The sequence below is a fragment of the Eschrichtius robustus genome, chromosome 2 (genome assembly GCF_028021215.1).
Source record: "Eschrichtius robustus isolate mEscRob2 chromosome 2, mEscRob2.pri, whole genome shotgun sequence".
NCBI lineage: Eukaryota > Metazoa > Chordata > Mammalia > Artiodactyla > Eschrichtiidae > Eschrichtius > Eschrichtius robustus.
This window is the reverse complement of record NC_090825.1, coordinates 177,907,449-177,933,165: the sequence shown is the minus strand read 5'-3', so window position 1 is coordinate 177,933,165 and position 25,717 is coordinate 177,907,449. Positions and strand designations below refer to the sequence as shown.

The 25,717-nt window shown below is 59.1% G+C and overlaps 4 protein-coding genes and 1 pseudogene across 9 annotated transcripts in view; 3 read left to right on the top strand and 2 right to left on the bottom strand.

Annotated features, from left to right (window-relative positions):
• Positions 1-2,204, top strand: part of AP3D1 (adaptor related protein complex 3 subunit delta 1) — a 45,814-nt gene extending 43,610 nt beyond the window's left edge. For both annotated transcript variants that reach the window (XM_068537359.1, XM_068537357.1), the window contains exon 32: positions 1,054-2,204. In XM_068537359.1, the coding sequence (XP_068393460.1) occupies positions 1,054-1,149 (96 nt within the window). In that variant the 3' untranslated portion in view covers positions 1,150-2,204. The remainder of the gene's footprint in view (positions 1-1,053) is intronic.
• Positions 1-6,538, bottom strand: part of SPPL2B (signal peptide peptidase like 2B) — a 231,734-nt gene extending 225,196 nt beyond the window's left edge. Inside the window, exon 1 of the mRNA XM_068537367.1 lies at positions 6,535-6,538. Coding sequence (XP_068393468.1) covers positions 6,535-6,536 — 2 coding nt within the window. The 5' untranslated portion in view covers positions 6,537-6,538. The remainder of the gene's footprint in view (positions 1-6,534) is intronic.
• On the top strand, positions 1,154-2,204 carry LOC137755470 (uncharacterized; annotated as a pseudogene).
• IZUMO4 (IZUMO family member 4) lies at positions 3,976-6,668 on the bottom strand. The gene is made up of 8 exons (XM_068537374.1): positions 6,455-6,668; positions 6,292-6,372; positions 6,104-6,175; positions 5,595-5,621; positions 5,411-5,486; positions 5,217-5,264; positions 5,118-5,132; positions 3,976-4,196 (listed from the first exon to the last, which is right to left on the bottom strand). The coding sequence occupies exons 1-8, from the start codon at positions 6,666-6,668 to the stop codon at positions 4,106-4,108; spliced, it is 624 nt and encodes a 207-aa protein (XP_068393475.1). The 3' UTR covers positions 3,976-4,105.
• A 415-nt stretch (positions 6,669-7,083) lies between these two features.
• Positions 7,084-25,511, top strand: MOB3A (MOB kinase activator 3A). 5 transcript variants are annotated; one of them, XM_068537353.1, is made up of 6 exons: positions 7,084-7,253; positions 7,870-7,929; positions 11,761-11,877; positions 17,667-18,190; positions 22,680-22,882; positions 24,184-25,511. In XM_068537353.1, exons 4-6 carry the CDS (start codon positions 17,770-17,772, stop codon positions 24,211-24,213), a joined length of 654 nt encoding a protein of 217 aa, XP_068393454.1. In that variant the 5' UTR covers positions 7,084-7,253; positions 7,870-7,929; positions 11,761-11,877; positions 17,667-17,769; the 3' UTR covers positions 24,214-25,511. The 5 variants fall into 5 exon arrangements, with proteins under 5 accessions (XP_068393454.1, XP_068393453.1, XP_068393456.1 ...); XM_068537352.1 differs by lacking the exon at positions 7,870-7,929; XM_068537356.1 differs by lacking the exons at positions 7,084-7,253; positions 7,870-7,929 and adding an exon at positions 9,580-9,886.
• Positions 25,512-25,717: the final 206 nt, after the last annotated feature.

The window sequence follows — 25,717 nt, the reverse complement described above, 5'->3', positions numbered from 1 at the left end:
GGGAATGCATTGTTTTCCTCTGGCTATTTTAGGTTTTTCTCTGTCTTCAGTTTTCAGCGGTTCGTGATGTGTCTGGGCATTGACTTCCTTGGGTTTATGTTAACTGTGTGGAGTCTGCCGAACTTGCTGAATCTGTGCGTTTATGTCTTTTGCACAACTTGGAAGTTTTCAGCTATGATTTAAGTACCTCTTCAGCACTTCATTCTTTGTCCCCTCCTTCCGGGACCCCTGTGATGTGAATCTCAGACCTTTTGTTACTCTGCCCACCCCACCCCACCTCCGACTCCTTTCCGCTATCTGTTCAGCTTGGATTATTTTCATTAATCTCTTGTCTGGGTCATTGACTCTTCTGTCATGTCCGTTCTGCTGTTGAGCCCATCCAGTGAGCTTTTCATCTTGGCTGTTGTATTCAGGTCTCGAAGTTCCACTGGGTTGATCTTGACTCTTCCATTACTTTGCTGAGATGTCGTGTTTTCCTATGTGCTTCAGGAATGTACGTGGTTGGTGATGGGAGGTTCTCGCAGTAGCTGCTTCAAAGCCTGTTAGGTGATTCCAACATCCACCTCTTCTCGGTGGGCGTTTGTTGATTGTCTTTTCCACGTGAGCTGAGATTCCCCCGGTCTTGCGGTGCCGAGTGATTTTGGACTGTATCCTGGACACTCTGAATAGGAGGAGACCCTGGGCCTTCCTTAGACCCTGTGGAGGGCGTTGACACACAGGTTCCAGCTGCAGGACACCTGGGCCCACGCCCTCCGGTTTTCACAGCCTTCCTCTCTGCACAGCTGCCTCCTGCGTGCCCCTGTGGGGCCGGGCCGGGTGGGGCTGTGTGTCCTCCGCAGGGCTGGCATCGCTGCCTCCGCCGCGCTCTGCCCGAGCGTCCATCCTGGGCCCCTGGGAGACAGCAGGGCGCGGTGCACCTGCTCCGTCTTGCCTGGAGCCCCTCCTTTTGATTATGAAAGCACCCGGGCATAGGAGAGCATTTGCAGAAGTTGGAGGTACACGGGAGTCGCAGGGCGGCGTCTCAAGGCGCTGGCCGTTGTTTCCCCGTTGCAGGGTGAGAAGTCGGTGTCGGTGGATGGGAAGTGCAGCGATTCAACACTGCTGAGCAACGTGCTAGAGGAGATGAAGGAAACGCTGGCCAAATGCTGAGCGCGCCGCCCGCCATGGGGAGGGCTCGCGGGGAGGGCGGCCAAGTGCCGGGTTTCTCCTCTGTCGCAAGGACTGGGTGCAGCCGGGAGATAACCCAGTCCACCGTCATCCACTGTGTAGACACCGAGGTTTATGTTGCGTTGATTTATCCTGTCATCTTTTTTACTTTGCCCTCACCGCTCTCTCTGGCGAGAAGCCCCCTTCCACTCCCCAGGCCAGCAGGGGCTTCTGTAGCCGGAGCGGACTGTGCACGTGGCCACAGGAGCTGCCCGAGGGTGAGGGTGACCGCCATCCAGGCTGGTTCCTGGTGGGGACCAGACGGGGTGGCGCGTCCCGCTTCTGTCAAGCCATCCGAGTCCCATGAGTCCCCGGATGCCCTGCCCACTGGCAGCTGGGGGTGAAGAACAGGCCAGCTACTCAGCCAGGCGACATTCCTGTTCATCCCTGACGCCAAGGGTCACGTCCTCCCCGCAGGACACATGGTGGGAGAGGGTCGTGCAGGCTCTCGTCCATCACATCCCGTTCATCCCACCACCGTGTTCGTGTGTCCGCCGAGTGGGGGGTGCCCAGCGGGGATCCCGGACCTCACTGGCTTCCGTGCCCAGTCGGGTGTTGGGGTGAGTGGTGGAGAGCTGCGATTCTGGCCCCTCCGCTCATCACTGGACGCTCTGCAGGTCTGTGCCTGCACGTGCGGAAGGGCCTAGTCCTGGGCTCCGCAGCCCTGACGGCGAAGCACGTGTGTCCAGGGGCGGCTGGGCCCCTGAAATGCACCTCAGGGGCAGGGAGGGGGACCCCAGCCCACCCCCGTGAGACTGAACTTTCCTCAGAAATGATAGTCCTCGATGACGTTTTAACTTTTCCTTTTGATGAAAACTGTCACTTTAGCATGTAGAGTAACCTATTACAGAATCCTGTGCAGTGATTCTAGAATCTCGAAATGTATGATGTGTTACATAAGAATTTATTTGCTATCGACATTCCCGTATAAAGGAGAGACATATCACGCTGCTGTAATGATTCTGTGTCAAGATGATCCAATAAACTTGCAAAACAGACGTTTACCTGTTGGGTCTCTGGCCCATGACAGTGTATGCCCCCCAGCCAGGGGATTCTGACCCACTATGGGGGTCAGCACACAGCCCCTGAAATGCTCGTGGTCCGAGGGGGCTGCAGGGCACCCTCATGGAGGTTGCAATGTGCGGGGGAGCCCTTGCCCTCCTGCCATGCACCCCTCAGCCCCTCGGGAGGGGACGTGGTCCTCACGTTATCCAGGCCCCTGGGCTCCGGTGGTAACGAGGAGCCACCGGCCCCCCCCGCCCCACGGGATTCTGAGGGGTCCAGGGGTCTCCCTCCCTTACCAGGGAACCCCATTCGTAAGGGGTGTGCAGGGTGAGCAGAAGCGTTACTGAAATAAATAAGGAAAGTTTAAGTTAGGTAAACGCTTGTACACACATGCACACACACACACCCTCATTTCTAATTTTTGAAGCGCCCAGTGAGAAAAGGGCAGGGTTAGGAGTCCAGACACACGTGTACAGACCCCAGGGCCCCAGGAATCAGCAGGAGCAGATGCTGGAAGGAAGGCCCTGTTGCTGTTTTGGGGTTTTTTTGTTTCGTTTTTTTTTTTCTTTTTTTTAATTTTATATTTTATTTTTGGCTGTGTTGGGTTTTCGTTGCTGGGTGCAGGTTTTCTCTAGTTGCGGTGCGCAGGCTTCTCATTGTGGTGGCTTCTCTTGTTGCGGAGCACGGGCTCTAGGCGCGCGTCAGTTGTTGTGGCGCATGGGCTCAGTAGTTGTGGCTCGCGGGCTCTAGGGCGCAAGCTCAGTAGTTGTGGCGCACGGGCTTAGTTGCTCCGTGGCATGTGGGATCTTCCCGGACCAGGGCTCGAACCCGTGTCCCCTGCATTGGCAGGCGGATTCTTAACCACTGCGCCACCAGGGAAGTCCCCTGCTGCTGTTTTGATACTCAGCATTTCAGATGGCTTCACTGACGCCATGTGGACAGAGGGCTGTGCCAGCAGAGCCCAAATCAACTCCAGCCTGAATCCAAAACGTGGGCAGGTGTGGAGCCCCGCACGGAAGCCCCCTCCGGCAGCGGGCGGGGAGAGAGGCCTCGGATGGCCCCCGGGTGGTCGTTGGCCTGGCCCGCCCTGCTCCAGCTCGTGGACCCCGCACAGGCCCAGGGCGTTGGAGCATCCCTCTGGAGTTTCCCGCTCTCAGTTGCCCTGACCTCAGCAACATTCCTGGGCAGGCAGAGGCCAGTGTTCTGTCAGTGAACCCTTGGAAGGAAGGCGCCACGCCAGGCAGGGGACCCCTTAGCTGGGGGAAGGGATCGGCGGCTGACCAGGCTGTGAAGGGCCAGCCCAGGAGCCAGACAGCTGCCAAGCTCACCACGGCATCCGCGGGCACAGAGGCACCTCCCGTCTGCTGGATGGATGTTGAGCCCTGGGTCACAGTTTGGGTCTGTCCCCTCATGACCCATGTGGGGTGTTTCCTCAAAACCAAGAAGCCAAGCGGTGGGCACAGCAGTTCCCGTGCCTCGGCTGAGATGCAGCCGATGTGGTAGGAGCCCCAGGATGCACCGATGCTGGCCCTGACTTTCACCAGCTTCCTTTCATGTCATCAGGAGAACCACTTGCCCTGAAGGCTAGTTGCCGTTTGCACCCGGGAAGCCCCGCAGCCCTGCCCTGTAGGCCAAGGTCGCACCTCGCCTGGGGCCCCAGCCCGGAGCCCCAACAAGGACCACTTCGGGATGAGAAATGTCAGGGATATTTAATCATTCCGTCAAACAGCTGTGATCCCGCTGCTATATACAAACCCATCTACTTCCCTTCCCCTCCTCCCAGCCCCGGCCCGGCCCAGCCTGGGCTCCAAGGGGGTGGGGCACCCAGGCAGCAGCGGGCCTGCTCCACGGAGTCAGACCGTGGCGGGGGTGGGTCTGGCGGGCCTGGCCGCCCTCAGTGCTGCATCAGGCACTCGGAGGCGTTTTCCAGAGTCAGGTTGGCCAGGTGCGGGGGCTCCAGACACCTGAAGCTTGGTGATAACAAGCTGCAAGGAGACGTGGGTGCCCCCGGTCCTTCCTCCCCTCCCGCACCTTGCTCTCCCTGGTGGGTTTTTGCTGGGGACCTGGGCCCCTCCTCCCAGCTGGGCATGTGACAGGGCTGCAGACAGACCCTCAAGCTGAACTCGGAGGCCTTGCGTGTTCTCACATCCCTAGGACAGCAGAAGGGTCACGCCCTACACTCCCACGACTAGGGCTGAAAAGGCAGCAATGAGTGGGGGGGGGGCATGGGGTTCTGATCTCTGGCTTAGGCACAACTCCTGCCCCTGGAGTTCACCCATGTCCCTGCGGCTTACCCCCACTGGGTCACTCACAAGGCTGGAGTGGTTCTGTGTGTCCAGGCGAGGAGGAGGAGGAGCTCATGTTTATTCATGGAGTGATGGCATGGGCGGGGTTGCAGACGTGATGTCCACATGTCCCAGGTGCAGAGAGGGAGCCCTGCCCGGCTGCGCCCACCCCATCCAACACCCCTGCCCTCCCCCACTGACTGGGACAACCCCACGCCACACACCCCCGCCTGCTCCAGGAGGACGGGCCTGGGGGGGGGCCTTACCTTGTGTTGGTGTCCTGTCTGAAAGACACAACGGGCCCCAGTTAGCTCCGAGCTTTGGGGCTGAGGCTGTGCCTGTGGCCCTGAGGCACCTCCACTGGGGCACACCTCCACCAGGGGGCGCCCTCCCCAGCTCCGACCACAGCCTGCCACTGGCCTGGGGCAGGGGTAGGACCAGACTCTGGGGACCCCTTAACCAGGATGTGCTCCTCGTGCCAGCCGAGCTCAGAGACCCTGGGTGGTAGAGGCTGGGCCCGCCACACCAGGGGCAGGTGCTGCCTTCTGTGGCTGCCCCGGCACATAACTCACCCACGAGGACGCACACGCACACTGCCTTTGGGGAGGGGGAACTACTTACTTGCTCCAGTTATTTCTACAACGACAGCAGGACTGGAGTCAGGGCCAAGCGGCCTTGATCGGGGGTCTCTCCTCCCCGAGCCCAGCTGCCCTGACTCACATGTGCTGGAGGAGGCCCTGCACTGCTGTCTCCCACTCTGCCGACGACCTGCGGGGACACGGGGTGTGGAGGGGGCGCGGCCCACATTCAGGGGCCAGGTGGGGGGCTTCCATCCCCTGCCCGGGTGATGAGGGGACCCTCCAGGGAGAGCCTCGGACCCCAGGGGCAGGGGGCCGCCCGCGTCTGAGCCCTACTCGCAGTTGTAGCCAAAGCAGACGACGTGCGAGTTCGTGCAGTTGGTGCAGGAGATGGTCTCGTACTGGAAGATGCCTGTAACACACCAGAGGCGGCCGCACCCTCCCTTCACCCTCAGCCTCTGGGGCCCTGAGTTGCCGCCACTGCCGCCACACCCCACAACCCGGACAGAGGCTCACTCACCACAGTGACGCTGACAGTCGATGCGGCCTGTGGGGGGACGAGAGCACAGCCGGCGCCTTCTTAGCAGGCCTGGCCTGTCCCCCGCTCTCTCCCCCTCCCAGGCTGCCCAAGGCTCAGGGCCTGTCCGTTGGTCACTTAGGTGGGCCCCAGCCTGGGATGGGGCAAAGCACGGGGGAGGGCGGCCTCAAGACTCTGAGGCCTCCAGGGGCCCGTTGGGGGGAGGTAGCAGGGACGGGTGGGATTTATCCTTCAAGGCCTCCTTCCTGTTGGTGCCCACTGGATGAAAAGGGCCCCCCTCAGGGTGTGGCCCTTCTCCCCCGTTTCTGCCCTTTCTGAGTTCTGACACCTGGCTGCACCAGGCCAGACGCCCTATTCACATTACTCCAGCCTCACCACGACCTGGCCGGGACCCCAGGCCTGGAAGGAGACTGAAATACTCGCGTGGCCCTGGGTCCTCAGGCCCTGGGCAGCAGCACCCTCTCTCTCTCCCCCAGCCCTCATTTGCTCACTTTCGATGATGGCATTCTGGATGAGGTGCACCTGCTCCCGGAAGATAGCTCGCAGCTCGTTGGGAAAATACCCTGATGGCGGGAAGGCAAGAGGGGGGAGGTCACGCACAGTCGGCGGGCGGACCTGAGGTGTCCTGGGGCGGGTGGGCTCTGCCTTAGTTCCCCGTGCACGGCGGTCGCCCCCTTACCAGGGAAATACATCTTCCCCTTGTACAGTTGATCCATCCTCTGGTACACGACGTTCGCCACTTGGTTCAGCTTCTCCCGGGCTGGGGACGGCAGGAGGAGGCGTGTGAGCGGGCCGGGGCCTGGCTGGGCCGGGGGCGCTCCCGATCGCGGCCCCGCACTCACTGATCTCCGCGGGGATGGCCAGGTGCAGCTCCTTCATTGTGTCCTGGCTCCAGTCAGTGAGCAGCGAGCCCGACACGGGGATGTCGCCCACCCACCAGGACTTGAGGTTCACGTGATGGCGGTAGAAGGAGAACTTCTCCGAGAAGTTGCCGTGGCAGTGCAAGCAGCCACGGGCCAGCGCCGCTGTCAGAGCCAGGCACAGCAGCAGTGCCATGGCCCGCCCCCGCCCGCCGCCCGCCGCCCGCCGCCCGCCGCCCGCCGCCCGCCGCCGGCCAACCGACGGCGCCTCCCGCGCCACGCCCCTCCACCGCGCACCAACCAACGGTATCTCCTGCCACACCCCCAGCCGGGCACCAACCAACGACGCCCTCTCGGGCCCGGGCCGCGCCCCCCACCCACACCCCGCCCCCGGCGTACGCCCCGCCCCCGCAACGGACAACTGAGGGAGCCGGTTCCTTTTTCAGGCCCCGCCCACGAGCCGCCACTCCCGGGGAGGCTCCACCTCTCTGTTGGCCCCGCCCACGACCTCGCTCCACGCATGCGCCATCGGCCGGCGCAAGCTCCTCCTTCCAGGCTGGCCTCTGTTCGAGTCCCCGCCCCGCGCTACGCGCAAGCTCCGCCCGCAGGTCTCCCCGGAAGCCGGGGAGGCCTCGGCCCGGAGCGGAAGTATATCCGGCCGGGGGGTGGGGTGGTCGTGCGCGGAGTTTCTCCGGCCTGGCGGCGAGGCTACGCTGGCCAGCGACCCGGGGACGCGGTTCAGCGGCGAGCTTGGCCCGACTCTTCTGGCGGCAGGCGGCAGGTGGGTGCTCAGAGAGGCGACCGCGGGCGTTGGGGAGACCGAGCCCCTCAGGAGAGGAGACCGCGGGCGGCGGGGAGACCGGGCCCCTCAGAGGGGGTGAACGGTAGTGGAGGGGAGGGGAGCCGGTGGCGGCCCTTGGTGGAATTAGGGGTTACATGTGTCACTTTGGGGTCACCCCCTGGCCGTGTCAGTAACCAGGACCCCACCTCCTGGTGTGGATGGAAAGTCCACAGGATTTTAACGGCTCCCAGCACACCGGGACCCCGCCCTCTGAAAGCAGGCTTCTTGGTCCCCAGAACCCGTGAGCAGTGGGAGGTGTTTGCGTGTCAGCACTGCCCACTGGCTGACTCCACCGCTACGTCTGTGCACTGGCTGTAGGGCTTGCGTTTGCTTTAAAGGCCCATGTATTTTACAAAATGTCACTGAGGAGGGAAGGGGGTGTGTGATCGGGGTGATTCTCTTTGTGACGGAGAGTCACAAAGCAGAAAATAAATTGCCAGTGATGCTTCCACCCAGAGAGCCACTCACTGCTCATTTTGGGGTAAGAGTCTTCCAGTCTTTACTCATATGTGCTTTCTGCTCCTTGCATCTTTTTTTTTTTTTTTACCTTTTATAGAGGCTCAACTGACATGCAATGAACTGCACACATTCACAGCATACACTTGGATAAATTTTGGTATGTGATGCGCGAGCACTTTGCATATTTCACCCCCACTGCCTGTCGGCACTTTCGTGATTTTGGACTTGCTTCTGTTACAAGTGGCCCCCGCCGGCGGCTTCTTTGTTCTTCCTTCCCCGCAACATAAAGTTCAGGGGCTTTTATCAGCCCATTTTACAGACTCAGCGCGGAGTGATGCCAAGAATCCTGGCCCTGGCCAGTGTCAGGACAGGGCGCTGCAGCCTCCCAAAGCCCTGAGCACCCGTCCACCCACCTCCCCCCACCCCAAGTTCATGGTAGCCTGTCAGTGTCTGTTGTACTGATTATGGAGTGGAGCAAGTGGAAGTCCTGGCTGCCCCGCCCCTGCCTGCACCCTGGGGCGCCCTGTTTCTCCCCTCCCTTCCGGAGGCGCCCTTTGTTTGTTCACCTCAAACCTCAACCTTCTCTGATCCAGAGCCTCTCCCCTCCCCGGGGTCCGAATCCAGCGCCCACCTCAGACAGCACCCATCCCATTGCTCCTGTCCTCTGACAGGTGGGTTTTCCCCTTTTAAACCACCCCGGAGCCGGGCTGTCCAGTGCAGCAGCCGCTGGCCCCGCATGGCTAATGAGCACCTGAAACGTGGCTGGTCCAAAATGGGATGCGCCATTCGTGTAAGATACGCACCAGTTTCCGAAGACTCTGTGTGTTAAGGTGGGGGTGGGCGGGGAGTGTGTGCAGATTATTTCCTTAATATTTTCTATGTTTGTTAGATGTTGAAGTGATGTTTTGGTGCTCTTGGGTTAAATAGTATATATTATCAATGTTTAAGTCACTTTTTTCATTTTTTACTTTTCAGTGTGGCTACCAGAAGGTTAAAAATTACATACGTGGTGTACATTATATTTCAATGTGTTCCATGGCATTTATTCTTTTTTTTTTTTTTTTTTTTAATTTTTGGCTGCGTTGGGTCTTCGTTGCTGCGCGCGGGCTTTCTCTAGTTGCGGCGAGCGGGGGCTACTCTGTGTTGCGGTGCGCGGGCTTCTCATTGCGGTGGCTTCTCTTGTTGTGGAGCACGGGCTCTAGGCGTGCAGGCTTCGATAGTTGTGGCACGCAGGCTTCCGTAGTTGTGGCTCGCGGGCTCTAGAGCGCAGGCTCAGTAGTTGTGGCGCACAGGCTTAGTTGCTCCGCGGCATGTGGGATCTTCCCAGACCAGGGCTCGAACCCGTATGCCCCGCATTGGCAGGCGGATTCTTAACCACTGTGCCACCAGGGAAGGCCCCTGGGTTCACTCTTGGTGTTGTATGCTCTCTGGGTTTGGACAATGTGTACTGACATGTACCCATCATTTATCACACGGAGTAGTTTCGCTTCCCTAAAAACCCCCTGTGCCCCCCGTTCACGTGTCCCTTAGCCCCCACCCCCACTGCCTTCCACAACCACTGGTCCTTTTCTGCTCTGCCCTTTCCGCAGCGTCACAGAGTTGGAATCACAGTGTCGCCTTGTCAGACGGGCTTCGTTCACTTGGTGGTGGGTGTTTACGGTTCCTCGTGTCTCTTCGTGGCTTGATAGTTTGCTTTTTATTTGGACCTCCCTAAAGGAGAAGAGTAACTCTATCATCTTGAAAATCTGGACCGTGGCGTTCGCACACCAGGTGCCCCAAATAGCTGTGACAGGCTGAGTTCTAAGATCACCTCTGTCTCTCAGCAAAAGCATAAGTGGTTATTTTTGTCCCTGAGGGGGTTCTTGGAAGTGCTGTTTCAGTTCCAGGACTCTAGATGATTTGTATTCCTAAGAAGGTTAAGCTAGTCTGTTTCACGTGTGACGACACTCCCAAGCCAGCCAGAGTTCATGGAAAAGTCAGCCATTAACCATCATTCCGGGAGCTGCTCTCTCATCTCCAGGGCTTCTCGAAATGGAGGTTGAACAAAAATTCCCCAGGCAGCCGGCTTGGAACTTGGGTTTTTACCCTGGGAACTTCTGGACATGCCCCAGCTGGTGAGCTCTGCTCTTGACTTCCTGGAATTGCGAGGTTCAGATTGCTGCAGCAAAAGAGGCGAATCCGACTTCAGAAACCGAGTTCTGGGAAGGAGATGGTCATTCCTGCGGCTCCTGAGTCCCAGATAAGACATCCGGGGCCGGGTCACTCTCTGGGGGGACCGTGCCGGGCGCCGTGGGTTGTGAGCAGCCTCCCTGATCTCCACCCACTCGGTGCCTGGGGCATCCCCAGTCGTGACAACCACAGACGTCCCCCGTCCCCGTGGCCCCTGGGGGCAGGGTTGCCTCATTCGAGACCCACGGCTGCGGCTGAGCGTGGCAGGAGCTCTTGCCGGCGCCTGGAGAGAGTGCGGTCCTTGGTGGACGCCCTCCCCACAGACTGGGTCAGCGCACAGGCCAGTCCAGATCCCGAGGACCCTGATGTTGAGAGGAAGTTTGGGCAGCCAGCGAAGGGGAGCTCGTGGTGGACGGGAGATCGGGTCACGGTTTCTTGTCCGTTACCCTTTCTGACACACAGGACTCGGGTCAGTTAAACACGCGGTGATGGCTCTTGCAGCCTCGGACCGGGTGCTCAGAAGGAAGAGGTGTGGCTCCTACACAGACACACCGCCCACGACCTCCCCCCACGTTTCTCTCCTTTCTGTCCCCCCCCACCCCCTGTGACACCATTCTGTTGAACAGAAAATCGCGTTTGCCCCCATGGGGAACTGAGACTGAGGAAGGAGGTTCGGAGGAGAATCGTGGCGCTGGGCTGTGTGCACCCGGCAGCCCCTCTCCGTCTGGGTGGAGTGAAGGCCGTGGACGTGGGGACAGCCGGGTTTAGATCCCAGGCCAGCTCTCCTCTGCTGTGGGCTCAGGGCTCTCAGAGGCCCCAGGGAGGGTCCTTCCTGCCTCTCTCCCGGCTTCTGGTGCGGCCGGCCATCCTACTCATTCCTTGGCTTGTAGGGCTTGTAGACGCATCACCCGATCTCTGCTTCCATCACATGGCTGTCTCCCGGTGTCTGTGTCCAGATCTCCCTCTTTTTATAAGGACAACAGTCACTGGCCTAGGGCCCACCGTCCTCCAGTGTGACCTCATCTTAACTTAACTGCATATGCAATGACCCCACTTCCAAACAGGGTCCCTTCACAGGTTTGGGGGGTTAAGACTTCAGCATGTCTTTTGGGGCGGGGGAATGTGATTTAGCCCATAAAGGGGGATAGGAAGTGACTGCTTATGGGCACGGGGTTTCTTTGTGGGGTGATGAGAATGTTCTGGAATTAGATAGTGGTGATGGTTGCATACTCCATGATTTTTCTAAAAGCCATTGAATTGTATGCTTTTAAAGGGTGGAGTTTATAGCTGTGTGAATTATATCTCAATTGGCTTTTGTTAAAAAAAAAAAAAAAAAAAGGGATTATCAGGAGGGCTGGAATATACAGAACCCGCTAAAGCACCTGGCTTTCGTATGTGTCCCGCAGATGGCGGGCAGCCTCCCCACCCAGGCTGCAGTCGCAGTATTTAAATATAAACATTTAGTTGATGGAAGACAGCTCTGGAGCGCAGCCATCTTTATCAGGACAGATCCTGGGCCGTGAGCATCTTCCAGCCAGACACTCAGCCTTCCAGGCCAGGGACAAGGGCTTACACACCAACCGAAAACGTGCGGGACCTCCGAGCTTGGGGCCTGTCCCCATGGCGGCGGTGGCCGGGCAGGATGTGGAAGCACCGGAAGGAAGTGGCCGCCGGGCCAAGGTGCGGCAGTTGCTTACAGGAACTGTTTCATTTTGTTCTTAGAAGAAAACGGGGGTGCGTGTGTGCTGGGGAGGCGAGCTTTGTCATCTTAACTTTTGTCACTCTCAGAGTTTGAGTGCCACACGCATCTCGTCTGCAGGAAGAACCAGGGGAGCCCTTGGCGCTGAATTCCGAGAAGCCTGTCCTGCCTACCCCCCGGCCCCGCCATCCTTGGAGGTGTTCTGAGAAGGACCAAGACAAAACAGCCCCAGAGACGGTACCCGGGACGGCGGGGCGGTGGTGGGCAGCAACTCCCGGGCGCCCTGGCCTGCGGCAACGCTTCTCGAGGAAAAGGCACTTCTGGTGGCCGGCCACCCCGCGGCCGCAGGAGCATGTGTTTCTGTTAGAAAGCTCTTTGCTTTTGATGGGACCTTTGCCCATCCAGGAAGTTTTTCAGAAAACCATTGCTTCCACTTAGAAAAAAACCCTCCCACTTTCTGAGGAGACAGAAGGGCAGGCAGGAACCTTCCAAGCCCCTTCCGCTGCCCCGCCCTGTCTTCCAGAACTGTCCTGGCATGGGTCAGCCCACGGCATGACGGGCTGTGGATAGAGCCGCGGGGTCACCCCCGCCCCCTCCCTGAGGCCCTCCTCTCCACCCCTCAGACGCACCTGTCTGACAGGTCACGCGTCCCCAGGTGACATCGTGGGGAGTTAGACTCCCAAACCCGTCCGCAGAGAGGCCCCAGAATTAATAGAAGGCAGCAGTGGGACACTAGCGGGCTGCGTTTTTCTTGACGCTGTGGTTTCCGTGAGGGTTAGAAGGCCGGCTGCAGGGTGGATAAGGAACCTGGGCGGGTGGGTGCACAGAAGCAGCTGCCAGGGCTCAGCGGCCGGTCTGGCCCAGCTCTCCCCCCCTGCCCCGCCACCCCACCCCGGCTGGACGACACGGAGCACCCCGCTCCGTCTTCTCGTGACCAAAGTGGGGCTGCGCTCAGCCCGGGCCGAAGGGTGTTTGGAGGCTGAAATCGGTCCGTGCCGCTGGCAGGTGGTGGGCACGGGGCAGGATGGCTTGAGTCGCTAGTGGGTCCGCACAGGGTCACTGTCCCTTGACCTGCAGCCAAGTGGCCTGAGAGTGGCTGGTTTGCACATTAATCACCTGGGCAGGTTCACGGCCCCCTGGGAAATTTGCAGTCACAGGTGGGGCCGCAGGGTCCCCACGCGACGCGTCCAGCGCCCATGCCCTCGCGTAGAGGGGTCCCGGCTGCCCGGCGCAGGGGACACGGTCAGTCTCTGCAACAGAGGGTCGGGGCAGGTGGCCTCTTTTAATCAGTGCCTCCTGCGGGGTCTGAGGTCCTCCACGTCGGGAGAGAAGCAGGCAGGTGGGGCGTTTGTGGCTGAACCCTGTACTCAAATGCATTCCCTTCTCGGAGGCACCACCTTCCTGCCCTCCAGGCCCTGGGCACCTGGGGCTGTGCCTGCACCCCCAAAACCAGGGAGAGTCGGAGCCGGAAGCACCCAGCCGGCCTGCAGGCATTGCAGAGGCGCCTGGTGCGGGAGCAGCCCCGGCCCAGAGGGCACTTGGCCCTGGGTTTGGGATGAGACGGGCAGAAGCTCGAATAGCGGAGGGGTGGGGCTGTGGAGGCGGGTGGCTGGGCAGAAGGAGCCATGGCTTCACCCCCACGGTCCAGGGTGCGGAGTCGACTCCCCCCTGCTGCCAGCTGCGTGGCTTAGCACTGATTTACTAATCATTAACTAGTGGGGCTGAGTCACCATCTTCTAACCCAGTGGTTCTCACCTAGGGTGGTCCTGCCCCCAGGGGACACTGGGCCATGTCTGGGGACATCTGTGGTCTTCAGGACTGGACGGAGCTCCTGGCATTGAGGGGGTGGGGGCAGGGATGCTGTCCCCACCCCCCACAGCACCCGGGCCGGCCCTGATAGCAGCAGTGCTAGGTCTGGGCCTCAGTCTTTAAAGTGGGGGTTCTCTTTTGTTCTGAGGGTTACTGTGAATGCCTCGCTGGGTGTTAACCAGGGTGGCAGGAAGTGATGATGGCTTTGGGGAAGGAAGTGAAGGCACTTCTGGTCTGTGGACGAGGCACGGGGCCTCCTTGCTCCAGAGCACAGGTGGCCTCTAGCTGCATCGCCAGGGGGCTCCTTACGCAGCGAGTGTTCACTCTGTGACACATCAGTGACTGCACCTTTTATCCCGTGTAGTTTTCCGTGCTTGTGTTGTTACCTTTCACGGTAAACAGATTTTACAGGTAGTGCTGACCTCAGTTTGAGCTGAGAGGGAAACTGCTTTAGTTCTTTACGGTGCCCGGGGTAGCGGTGCCCGGGGTAGCGGCTCAGCCTGCACTTGCTCGGCTTGTCCCCCGCGCCCTGCTTTAAAAATGGCAACTTTACTGACTGTCACTCACATACCGGACTTTCCGCCTGTCTCCCGTGTGCATTCCAGCGTTTTCAGTACATTCACAACGTTTGCAGCCACCGTCTCTGTCTAGTTCCAGAACATTCAGTCACCTCAGAAGAAGCCCCATCGTCAACAGCAGTCACTCCCCATCCCCTCCCCCAGCCCCTGACAACCAGGAACCCACTCTCTGTGTCTGCGGATCTGCCTGTTCTGGACGTTTCCCATCAATGGAATCACACACTGTGTGTCCTTCTGTGTCTGGCTTCTCTCACTGAGCATCGTGTCCTCAGGGTCCATGCACGTGGTGGCGAGTGTCAGGGATTCACCCCTTTTCACGACTGAGTGATGTTCCCGTGTGTGGATCAGTGCACCCGTTGCTGGGCATTTGGGTGTCTCTACCTTTTGGCTGTTGTGTGAACCATGCTGCTGGGCACATGCACAGGTTTTTGTGTGGACATGTGTTGTCACTTCTCTTGGGTGGGCACCCAGGAGAGAATCGCTGGGTGAGATTTAACTGTGTTTTGGTAACTGCCAGGCTGTTTTCAACAGCGGTGGCCCCGTTTTACGTTCCCACCAGCAGTGCAGGAGGGTTCCGACTGCTCCACGTCCTCACCAGCCCTGTTGATTGTCCTTTTTGCTTACGGCCGTCCTCGTGGGGGGAGGTGGGTCCCTCCGCTCTTCACTGGAGCTCCTCCTGTCCATCTGGCTCCATCCCCGGATGCTCAGCTCCTGTGTTTTGCACAGTTCATGCTGCCTTGAGTTGACCTTCCCACACCCGTAGTGTCCAGCGGGGCCCAGAAGTATGAGCGGGCTTCGCCTGCCAGCGGGGAGAACAGAAGATCCCAGGCCCACGTGTTACCAGGGCCTGAGTGACCCAGTTACATCAACTGCAAGTTATTTTGCCCAGCGCTCATTAGGATTATCTGCGTAGCCTCTGTCTGAGTTTCCTAAGACTGCTGTAATAAGTCACCACAGACTTTGTAGCCCAAAACCACACAGATTTATTATCTCACGGTTCTGGAGGTCAGGAGTCTGACTCGGGCCTCACGGGGATAAATCCAGGCAAGGGCAGGGCTGGTCCTTCCAGAGGCTCCAGGGGAGCAGCGGTTCCCGCCTTTTCCAGCTTCTAGAGGCGCCGCATCCCTGGCTCACGGCCCCTCCTGCATCCTCACAGCCAGCAGTGCAGCGTCTCCCATCTCTCTCTGCCTCTGACCCTCCCGCCTCCCTCTTATAAGGACCCTGGGATGACGCTGGGCCCCCCGGGGAATCCAGGGTCATCCCCGTCTCAGGGGCCTCAACTTAATTCTGTCTGCAAAGTCCCCTCTGCCATTTGAGGTGACACGTCCTCGGGGCCCAGGACCAGGACGGGGGTGTCCCTGGGGCCCTTATCCTGCTGACCACGCCCTCTCCCCTAACCAGGGCAGGGAGGCCTCCTCCATGCTTTCACATTGGATACTTTTTGAGCCCTCTGTGAGCAGGCCCTGTGGACACGCTGAGGACACAGGAGGAGGTAGGGTCATGGTCACTCCCGCCCTAAGGGGAGAGACGCTGGGGTCTCCTCTGCCCCCCTTCCATCGGGCCCCACCCTCCCCACCCCTGGGCTCCAGAAGGATCTGCTCTCAAGGCTCAGCTTGAGCGCCATCTCCCTTTAGGCCAGAGCAACGTTTTGCTTTGTAAATTCTCATAACTTAGAGTCTGCATCGCTCCTGGCTCTGCTGCCCTGGGGGCAGGACCGCCCTGGCTAGAACGCTGGTTTGAGCCCTAGACATCATCTATCCAGCCTCCGGAATTAACCCAGAGGCTCACATTCTAGAGGCAGCTGCTGAAGGCCAGGCCAGGAGCCCTAGGCCTGCGGGGGTTTCCAGACCTCCGAGCTGTGGAAGGGCTGAGCCTGCAGGAGACGCTGGCCTACAGTACGTGGTGGGTCGTGCCTCAGCTCTTACTAACCGTCTGCTGAGGTCCTACCCCTCCCGGTCGCTCCGCCTGGACCCGCGGACACGGGTCCTCCAAGGCCGGGGTGACCAGACCTGCCGGCCTCGGGCCTGCCCACCTGGAACGGCTTCTCTGTCACTGAGGCCGTCCTGGTGACGTTGACGTCCTCTCTGCAGGGCAGCCCTGGGCCTGGGGGGGTGACAGGGTCCCTGCTCAAAGACATATCAGGCCCGGCTCAGATGTGGGACATCCAGAACTTTCTGATAATGAAGGAGGGCTGTTCGAAGCCCCTCAGTTTGTGGCAGTTTGCCACACAGTGTGCTAGTCTGGAGGGCGGGCCACCGGACAAGGCTGATGGTCCCAGGGCCCAGAAACCAACTCCTGAGGGATTTACTAAAACGTTACAGATAAGTGGGGTGTGCATCATATGGGGGTGCACGGGTGCGTGCGGTGGAGCCCAGCCTGGGCGGTGCAGAGGCTCTGCTTCCGCTTTCCCTCTAGGCCGACTTCCCCTTCTGCGGCTGCTCCTGGGTGAGCGCCCGAGACACCCCCGTGCCGGCCACGTCCGCACGCCCGGGAAAGCGCATCCCCGGGCCGGAGATGGAGAGCCGGGGCGGCGGGCCAGCGCTGTCATCGTAGCAGCAATGGGGGCGGGGACGGCGCGTGACCAGTCCCGAGCGTGAGCCCGACCTGGGCTCCTTGTGCTCGATTTCATCCTTTCGTGCCCTCTGAGGTGGGGTTTGTAACAGAGGAGACGGTGCAGAGCAAAGGCTCGGGAGGAGCCGGAGGGGGACCGGGCATCACGGCAGGGCCACGGCAGCTGCAGCCCCTATATCGGGGCCTCGTGCCCCAAAATGGGCGGCGTCAGTCATGAGACCAGACGACTCGTAGAGGCATCTTTACTTAGTGCACTGGGGTGGATAGTGTCCCCCCAAATTCATATCCACCCCTTGGAAATGGAGTCTGTGCAGATGTCACGATGGAGAGATGAGGTCGCGATGGGTCACGGCGGCCCCCAATCCAGTGACGAGATTGGGACACAAGACACAGGGAAGATCAGAGAGGCAGCAGGAATGTACCCCCTCCCAGTCCCGGAGGCCAGAAGCCCCAGATGGGTGTGGGCAGGGCCGGTTCGGCCTGGGGCTCTGAGGGGGCATCTGTCCCAGGCCTCTCTCCCGACTCTAATGGTGCTGGCAGTCCTTGGTGTCCCCTGGCCTGTAGATGCATCACCCCGTCTCTGCGTCCATTATCACATGGCCTTTCCCTGGGTGTCTGTCTTCCCTTATAGGGACACTCATCATTGGATTTAGGGCCCACGGGGATAATCCCGGAAGAGGGCATCCCAGGATCCTTAACCCAATCACATCTGCAAAGACTGCAAAGTGTCTTCTTCCAAATAAGGTCCATTCGCAAGTCCCAGGGCTGTGGACGTCTCTTCGTGGAGACGAAGAGACCACCTCAACTGCGGGGGCCGCCCTCAGCCAGCGTGTGGGAGCTAGCGGCTCTCTCCGCTTTACCGAAAGCCTCTGGGCACAGAGAGGATGCTGCAGGGCCCGGCTCAGTGTCTTCTGCTCTGAGGCAGGGGGATGTGCCTGGGGCAGTGCTGTGCGCCCTTTTGGTGAAACTCAAAACCACAAGTCCCGGGAGTGTCCCCAGTCTGCCCGCCGGTGCTTCCAGAACAGGGTTCTGAGAAGGGTGACGGTGCTTCCTCTTTGTGTGTTCCAGGTCTGGGGGAGACCCAGGGGCCCGGTGACCTTCCCATCGTGAGCGTCCCGCCCGGCCCTCCCCGTGGAGGCCTCGCAGGGGGCGTCCTGAGTGCGCGGCGGAGATGTCCAACCCCTTCCTGAAGCAGGTCTTCAACAAGGACAAGACCTTCCGGCCCAAGCGCAAGTTCGAGCCGGGCACCCAGCGCTTCGAGCTGCACAAGAAGGCGCAGGCGTCGCTGAATGCGGGGCTAGACCTGAAGCTGGCCGTGCAGCTGCCCGCCGGCGAGGAGCTCAACGACTGGGTGGCCGTGCACGTGGTGGACTTCTTCAACCGCGTCAACCTCATCTACGGCACCATCAGCGACGGCTGCACCGAGCGCTCCTGCCCCGTCATGTCAGGCGGCCCCAAGTACGAGTACCGCTGGCAGGACGAGCACAGGTTCCGGCGGCCCACGGCGCTGTCGGCCCCCCGGTACATGGACCTGCTCATGGACTGGATCGAGGTGCAGATCAACAACGAGGACGTCTTCCCCACCAATGTCGGTGAGTCTCTGCGCTTTCATGTTCTTTTCATAACAGCTTTATCAGGATGGAATCCACACACCGTAAAACCCACCCACTTAAAGTGCACCGTTTGATGTCATTTTAGGACAGTTACAGCGTCGTGCAGCTATCAGCTCTATCTAAACCCATCGCCCTGGGACTCCCCTGGTGGTCCAGCGGTTAAGACTCCGCCTTGCAATGCAGGGGGTGCGGGTTCGATCCCTGGTCGGGGAACTAAGCTCCCACATGCTGCATAGTGTGGCCAAAAATTTTAAAAATAATAATAAAAATAAATAAACCCATCACCCTAAAAGAACCCCGTCCCCGTCAGCAGTCACTCCCCACCCCCTCCCCAGCCCCTGACAACCAGGAACCCACTCTGTCTCTGGATTTGCCTGTTTTGGACGTTTCCCATCAGTGGAATCACCCCTGTGGGTCCTTCTGTGTCTGGCTTCTCTCACTGAGCATCGTGTTCTCAGGGTCCATCCACATGGTAGCGAGTGTCAGGGCTTTCCTCCTTTTCATGGCTGAGTGATGCTCCCATGTGTGGAGGGACTACGTTTTGCTTCAAGTTAAGGATCTTGAGATGGAGAGATTATTCTGGATTATCTGGGTGAGCCCTAAATGTCATCACAAGGGTCCTAACAAGAGGGAGACGGAGGGAGACTAGACACCCAGGAGAGCAGAAGACAGTGAAGCAACGGGAGGAGGAAGGGATTGTGAGCCCAGAAAAGGCAGGAACAGGTTCTCCCTGGAGCCCCCGGAGGACCCATCCCTGCCCACACCTGCACTTCGGCCCAGGGCGCCATGTGGACTCTGGCCTCAGGAGCTGTGAGAGAACCCGTATGAGTTGTTCTGAGCCACTGAGCAGGTGGTAACTTGTCCTGGCAGCTGCGGGCGATGGTAGATGTCGTTCTCAATGTTCACCCGGGGCGACACGGCTTCCTGGCAAACCGGCCAGTGTGCAGGCCTCGGGCCCAGCTCTTGGCCGCTGGCGTGCTCTGTGCCTCGTTAAGTTTCTCGCCCGCCGTCGGTACAGTGAACCAGGCTGACTCTGGCGGGGTTTTCAGGGACTCATCTGGGAAAAGGCCATCCGGGAATCATCACTTTCTCAAAATAGAGATTCCTGGGCAGTCCCCCATCAGGTTGCCGGTCCAGGTCTACACATGCTCCCTGTCATCCTGAGTCCCTGCCTTGCTGGGACCCCCTGAAGCCTCCCCAGCTCCTGAGCGGTCCACATCCTAGAACTCAGACCCTGAGGGCCTCTAGTCAGTGCCTCGCCCACGGAAGCAAGTTCTAGTAATCCTACCAAAGAGGAAAGCACTAGAAGGGCGAGAGAAATGAACTTGGCAGACATCACTCAGCTGCCCAGCAGGGGTCAGAGACCTCTGCCACACGGCCGCAGTGGGTTCTGTGGCTGCTGCCACCTTCCTCGGGCCACCTGGCCCAGGCCACACCTTCCAGCCCTGTCCACGGACCCTGGGGCCAGCTTCACCCCTCGCCTTGGTTCGACCCCCCAGCCAGGCACGCAGACTGGAATGCTTCCCTTTGCTCGTCTGTGGTGCTGCTCAGAGCCTGCCGCGCTCCTCAAGGTGAAATTTGTGGCCGGGCAAAGAAAGGGCAGCTCCAAAGTTCATCCTACCTCCCGTGCTGGTTCCACTCACACCTGAGCATCCACTTAGGCCCCAAAGCCACCTGCCCACGCTCTTGAGCTTAGACCCAGGATCTTTCCCGTAAAAGAAAAGTTCTTTCACAGACTTTTCCCGTAAAGGGTCAGGCAGTAAATCTTTCCGGTTTTTCCCTCGAGATGGTCTGTCTCAGCTACGCGGATCTGCTGTGTAGCCTGAAAGCTGTCATGGACGATATATAAACAGACAAGGGTGCATAAGGAGTGGGCCTGCGTTCCAATAAAACTTTATTTACAGAAGTGGGCGGTGGGCTGGATTTGTGACCCCCGTGTGAGGGCATCGTGGCAGGTGTGGGCAATGCAGTCCCAGAATCTTCTGTTTCTAGGCCCTTCTACGGAGCTGCCACTCCCCCTCCACCCAGGATGGCCCAGGTTGACCTTGGTGACTCCTGGCATCCCTCTCCCAGGAGAGGGGGCAGGGCAGGGCCTTAGCCTCGTTGGGCCCAGGACCCCGTGTGGCTGGTGCCAGCCACACCCTGTGCTCACCTTCCTCTGCTTGCCATGGGCTCTGCACTCCCTCTGACTTCCTGACACTGTTAGGGGACTTCCCTTATGGGGATCCCCATGCCCTGGAGACCGCTGTCCCACCAAGTGGCTTTCACAGGTCTTCAAGACGGCGTGTGCTCCTGAGATGCCCCGTGAATGTGGTCGTCTCTCGAGGGTGGAGCATTTTTTTTTAATAAATAAATAAATTAATTAATTAATTAATTTATTTATTTATTTATTTATTTATTTTTGGCTGTGTTGGGTCTTCGTTTCTGTGCGAGGGCTTTCTCCAGTTGCAGCAAGCAGGCGCCGCTCTTAATCGCGGTGCACGGGCCTCTCACTGTCACGGCCTCTCCTGTTGCGGAGCGCAGGCTCAGTAGTTGTGGCTCACGGGCTTAGTTGCTCCATGGCATGTGGGATCTTCCCAGACCAGGGCTCGAACCCATGTCCCCTGCATTGACAGGCAGATTCTTAACCACTGCGCCACGAGGGAAGCCCCGAGCATTACTTTTTTTTTTTTTTTTTTAATTTGTTTATTTATTTATTTATTTTTGGTTGTGTTGGGTCTTCGTTGCTGCATGCAGGCTTTCTCTAGTTGCAGCGAGCGGGGGCCACTCTTCATCGCGGTGCGCGGGCCTCTCACTATCGTGGCCTCTCTTGCTGCAGAGCACAGGCTCTGGACGCGCAGGCTCAGTAGTTGTGGCTCACGGGCGCAGTTGCTCGCGGCATGTGGGATCTTCCCAGACCAGGGCTCGAACCCGTGTCCCCTGCATTGGCAGGCGGATTCTCAACCACTGCGCCACCAGGGAAGCCCCCGAGCATTACTTTTGTTTAGCCTTTTTTCTCCAGTCGGATGGAGGGAGAGAACCCAAAGGCCTCGTTGATGCTGAACGAACCTTCCGCAGAGGTAGATCCCTGGAGCCGCTGGACCCTGTCCACCTGTAACAGACGTTCACAGGCGCTTCCGGTTGATGGAATACCAGTCCCATCAGCTGTCACACCCACCAGGACACGCAGGAGGGAGCAGGACGGGAGCTGGGAAGGCGCACGTTCATGGGAGCGTCTTTCCCGTTTGCCTCGTGCCTCCACAGGCCTGGGACCTTTCCCTGGTGTGAGCCGCCGCGTGGGCTCGTCTTCCACCTCCCACTTGGGCCGGGCTGTTCCCCGTCTCACTGCAGACGCCATCCCGTGACGCCACCCTGCGCACGGATCTCCGGCACTTGCCCGCACGTCTTCGGGGCCTTTGCTCGCTGACCACAGGGCTGTGAAGCACAGCACCGTCCAGCAGCTGACCTCTCCATCTTCCGGAAGCACGTGCCTGGTGCACCGTGGCTTTCCTTGCGCTTGGTGGCACCTTTGTGCTCCTCCCGCTGGGCTGCCAGCTCGGGAGCCCCTCTCTTGAAGGACTGGGGCCGGTCCACCCTGGTCCTGGGCAGCCCCCTGGTAGTACCGGTTAGGTGGAGCGAATGCGTGGCCTCTGCCCTGTGGGACGAAGAGGACACGAGGTGGGAGCGGGCGAGCACGTGGGGGGCGCAGACTAATGCCGGAGGAGGGCTGGGTCCGCCAGTCCCACAGTACGTGTGTGTCACCGCGATTTAGAAAACAGAGGGGCTTCCTGGTGGCACAGTGGCTGAGACGCCACGCTCCCAGTGCAGGGGGCCCGGGTTCGATCCCTGGTCAGGGAACTAAGATCCCACGTGCCACAGCTAAGCCCACGTGCTGCGACTACTGAGCCCAAGCGCTCTACAGCCAGTGTGCCACAGCAAAGACCCAGCATGGCCAAAATAAATAAATAATAAATACACTTGAAAAAATAGAAATAAAACGTATTAAATTCAGTAATTGGACAAGAAAGTGCAATATAGTGTATGCATGCAATTAAGTTAGGATATGTACATTCAAATTTAAGTGATGTCATGACACATACGCTGGAGAGCGAGAAGTGTATTAAGTGAAAAATGTCAAAGGCCAAAACATAGGTTTTTATGGGTTCTCCAGTTCTATTACGAAAAATAAACGTAACTGGAGACAGACACACACAGAAGCCTGTGAGCCACCGGAAGCGGGATGGCGTGTCCACAGCTGGCCAGACCGGGGTGGGGCGGGGCGAGGGGTGCGGGACACGTCCAGCGGGCGCCGGGCCGCAAGGGGGCTGCAGTCCTGGCGCTCTATCTGCCGGCGCCCCGCCCCGCCCCGCCCCCAGGCACTGTTAGGGAGCCGAGAAGTGGGCTTCCCAGGCCTGGGGTCCTGCAGAGAGGGGTTCGCGCCTGCAGCTGGGGGCGTGTCCTAGCTGAGCTGCCCCTGCCGCCTCTGCAGGCACGCCGTTCCCCAAGAACTTCCTGCAGGTGGTGAAGAAGATCCTGTCGCGGCTCTTCCGCGTGTTCGTGCACGTCTACATCCACCACTTCGACCGCATCGCGCAGCTGGGCTCCGAGGCACACGTCAACACCTGCTATAAGCACTTCTACTACTTCGTCACGGAGTTTGGCCTCATCGACACCAAGGAGCTGGAGCCGCTGGTGAGCGGGTCGGGGCGTCGTGGGGAGGCGAGTGCCCCCTATCCTGGGGCTGCACGCCCATCGGGGCGCGGGTGGGCGGGTCACCCCGTCGCGCAGCCCAGAGGGGCTCCTGCCTGCAGCTGCCCCCGCTTCCCTGTGGGAGAAACAGATGGGCCTCTGGGTGCCTGTCCCCACCTACACCTCCTCCACCCACCCCCGTCCTCTGCCTGCGGAGAACAAGGATTTTTTTCGTTTTAATTGAGGTAAAATTTGCATAACGTAAAATTAGCCATCATTGAAGTCAACGATTCAGTGGTGTTTAGCACATTCACAGGGTTGGGCAACCACCACCTCTATCCAGTTCCAGAACCTTCCTTCCACCACCCCAAAAGAAGCCCCGTCCCCATCAGCAGTCACCCCCATCCTCCTCCCCAGCCCCTGCAACCACTAACCCACTTTATTTATTTCTTTTATTTTTTAATTAATTTATTTATTTTTGGCTGTGTTGGGTCTTCGTTGCTGCGTGAGGGCTTTCTCTAGTTGCAGCGAGCGGGGACTACTCTTCGTTGCGGTGCACGGGCTTCTCATTGCGGTGGCTTCTCTTGTTGCGGAGCACAGGCTCTAGGCACGCGGGCTTCAGTAGTTACGACATGCGGGCTCGGTAGTTGTGGCGCACGGGCTTAGTTGCTCCGCGGCATGTGGGATCTTCCCGGCCCAGGGCTCGAACCCGTGTCCCCTGCATTGGCAGGTGGGTTCTTAGCCACTGCGCCACCAGGGAAGCCCCAGCCCCTATTCTTTTACAACTTTAAAAAATCTCTGAAAACACCTTCACAGAACTTTCTCATTTTTGTATATTCCCTTGCAGGCTCTGCCTATCAGTAAACATTTTTCCAGAGTTAAAGTTACAGTGTGCATGCTTAGTGGGGTTGGGGTTTTCCTCTGGGGTAGTGGAATGTTCTGGAATTAGAAGTGGGGTTGTGCACCCTTGTGGAGGTGAATGCCGCTTTAGCACAGTTCCTTTTATGTGAATCTCACCAAATACTAAAAATCATCGTGTGCAGTTTTGTGATCAGCTCACTTTTGTTTAACTCAGTGCCCTAATCGCACGGTCATTTGTCCCGCACTGATGCTTAGAGTTAGCTCTTTCTGGACACAGGGACTGTGGGACCCTTCACAGAAAGAGTCTGCGCCCCAGCCTGAGACGCGCTGCCGTCTGCTCTGTATTTCGTAAGATTTGCTTTAAGTGAGGCCTGAGGGCCCCCATGAGACTGCGTCCCCCGATTTCCTGTGTGATTTCCTGATGTCCTGCTTGTTCTTAACAGAAAGAAATGACCGCACGGATGTGCCACTGAGAGCCCCTCGGCCCCGTTGTCACCGAGTCCACATCCGGGGGACAGTCCTACTTGAGGGCCACGTCTCCAGAACAGGGACCGGTGTTTTCTAGCCCAGCAAATTCTGTGCTGTCTGGGCTGCCGTCCTCTCTCCGATCCCAAGGTGGCAGCACCCGTGGGTCTGAACCTCCCTGAGCCCCAGTCTCCTCGGCCAGCACAGGGGAGATAGATAGAACCTGAACTCTGTGATTCCATGTGTTATGAGCAACCGGGAAAACCCACTTCGTTTGCAAACCGCTTGCACCTGCCCGGAGGCTGGCCCCACTCAGGTCCGTCTCTTGCACCAGCCCGCCTGCTCGGCCGTGGGTGGCCAGGCCCCCGTCAGCGAGGCTGAGACCCCGCAGTGCCCCCCACTGCGGCCCAGGCCTGGTTCCGAGTGGTACGAGCGCTCGGCTTCCGTCCTCCCCGCGTCCTTCCCCCCGGCCACTTCCGTCCCGCGGTTCCTCCGGGACCCTTAGGCTCCTGTGCCGGCTTCCCGAGCCCACACCCACATCCCAGGTGTCCTGGGGCCCCTTCATGTCGCATAAAAGATTGAATTCGTCTAGTTACATTTACGACCACCATGAGATGTTACCGAAAGAAAAAAGTTTTTTACCTACAAGGAGTGATCCCCCTCCCCTCTAGAAAAATGTCCCCTTTTCGTCGTGAGTAGCAGTACGATTCTGCCAGGGAACGCCTCTCCCCCGGTTTGGGACCTTTGAGTTTCACCGAATGTTTAGCCGGACTTGGCCTTGCTTCACACGCCTGCCAGCTTCATATCGAAACCCTTTGTCAGCGTGGCCCTCCGTGGCTCCGGGACCAAATCCCAGCACTGTCTCCCCGCAGAAGCTTGGGGGCCCCGCCCGCTCGCGCCCCACCCACGCACAGCATCCTCCGTGGCCTTTCGCCGTGGCGGTCCTGCCCGCCTGGACCACACCAGCTCTGAGTACCTCTGGGTGTCTGGGACGCTCGCGGGGAGACGGGGCCGCCACCCGACACCAACACCCAACAAGTGCAATTAACGCGACCTGGGCCTCTGTCCTTCCCGAAGTTGCCGGGATCCCACTCCCGGAGTCCTGGAAAGACTGCAGGAAACCGCCCGGTCGCGTGTAGCTCCTCTTAAATGCAGAACCACGACCAAACGCCATAACCACTGTGCCACTCAGGTCACCAGCCAGGTTGGAAAGGTGGCGGGGCTGGAGGGGGGCGCTCCCCTGCCCACCCTCCCGTGCCCGTGGATGTTCCCACAGGACCATCAGAGTAAATCATGTGTCTCCTTACCTGCGCCTGCTGGTTGTCATTTCTGTCTTCCTGGTGGGAGGGCCTGGCATTGGGACATGTCCCCAAGTGGCAAAGAAATCTTAGATGTCACAACAGTTTGTGGCCCCCCAGAGTGTCCCAAGTAGATAAACAGATGCACAGAATGTCAGTGGGATTAGAATTTCCCGGGGTGCAGGGCGGGGCTGATGAGGGCCACTGTCTGGAA

Bases quoted from the DNA above. Each gene is read 5' to 3' on its own strand.
- MOB3A (XM_068537355.1), top strand. From the start codon at position 17,770: ATGTCCAACCCCTTCCTGAAGCAGGTCTTCAACAAGGACAAGACCTTC. The intron at 18,191-22,679 runs GTGAGTCTCTGC...CCGCCTCTGCAG, and splicing joins CGTCTTCCCCACCAATGTCG to GCACGCCGTTCCCCAAGAAC. The intron at 22,883-24,183 runs GTGAGCGGGTCG...TGTTCTTAACAG, and splicing joins CCAAGGAGCTGGAGCCGCTG to AAAGAAATGACCGCACGGAT.
- IZUMO4 (XM_068537374.1), bottom strand. From the start codon at position 6,668: ATGGCACTGCTGCTGTGCCTGGCTCTGACAGCGGCGCTGGCCCGTGGC. The intron at 5,487-5,594 runs GTGAGTGAGCCT...GGTGTGTTACAG, and splicing joins CGACTGTCAGCGTCACTGTG to GCATCTTCCAGTACGAGACC. The intron at 5,265-5,410 runs GTAGGGCTCAGA...GTGTCCCCGCAG, and splicing joins TGCTTTGGCTACAACTGCGA to GTCGTCGGCAGAGTGGGAGA.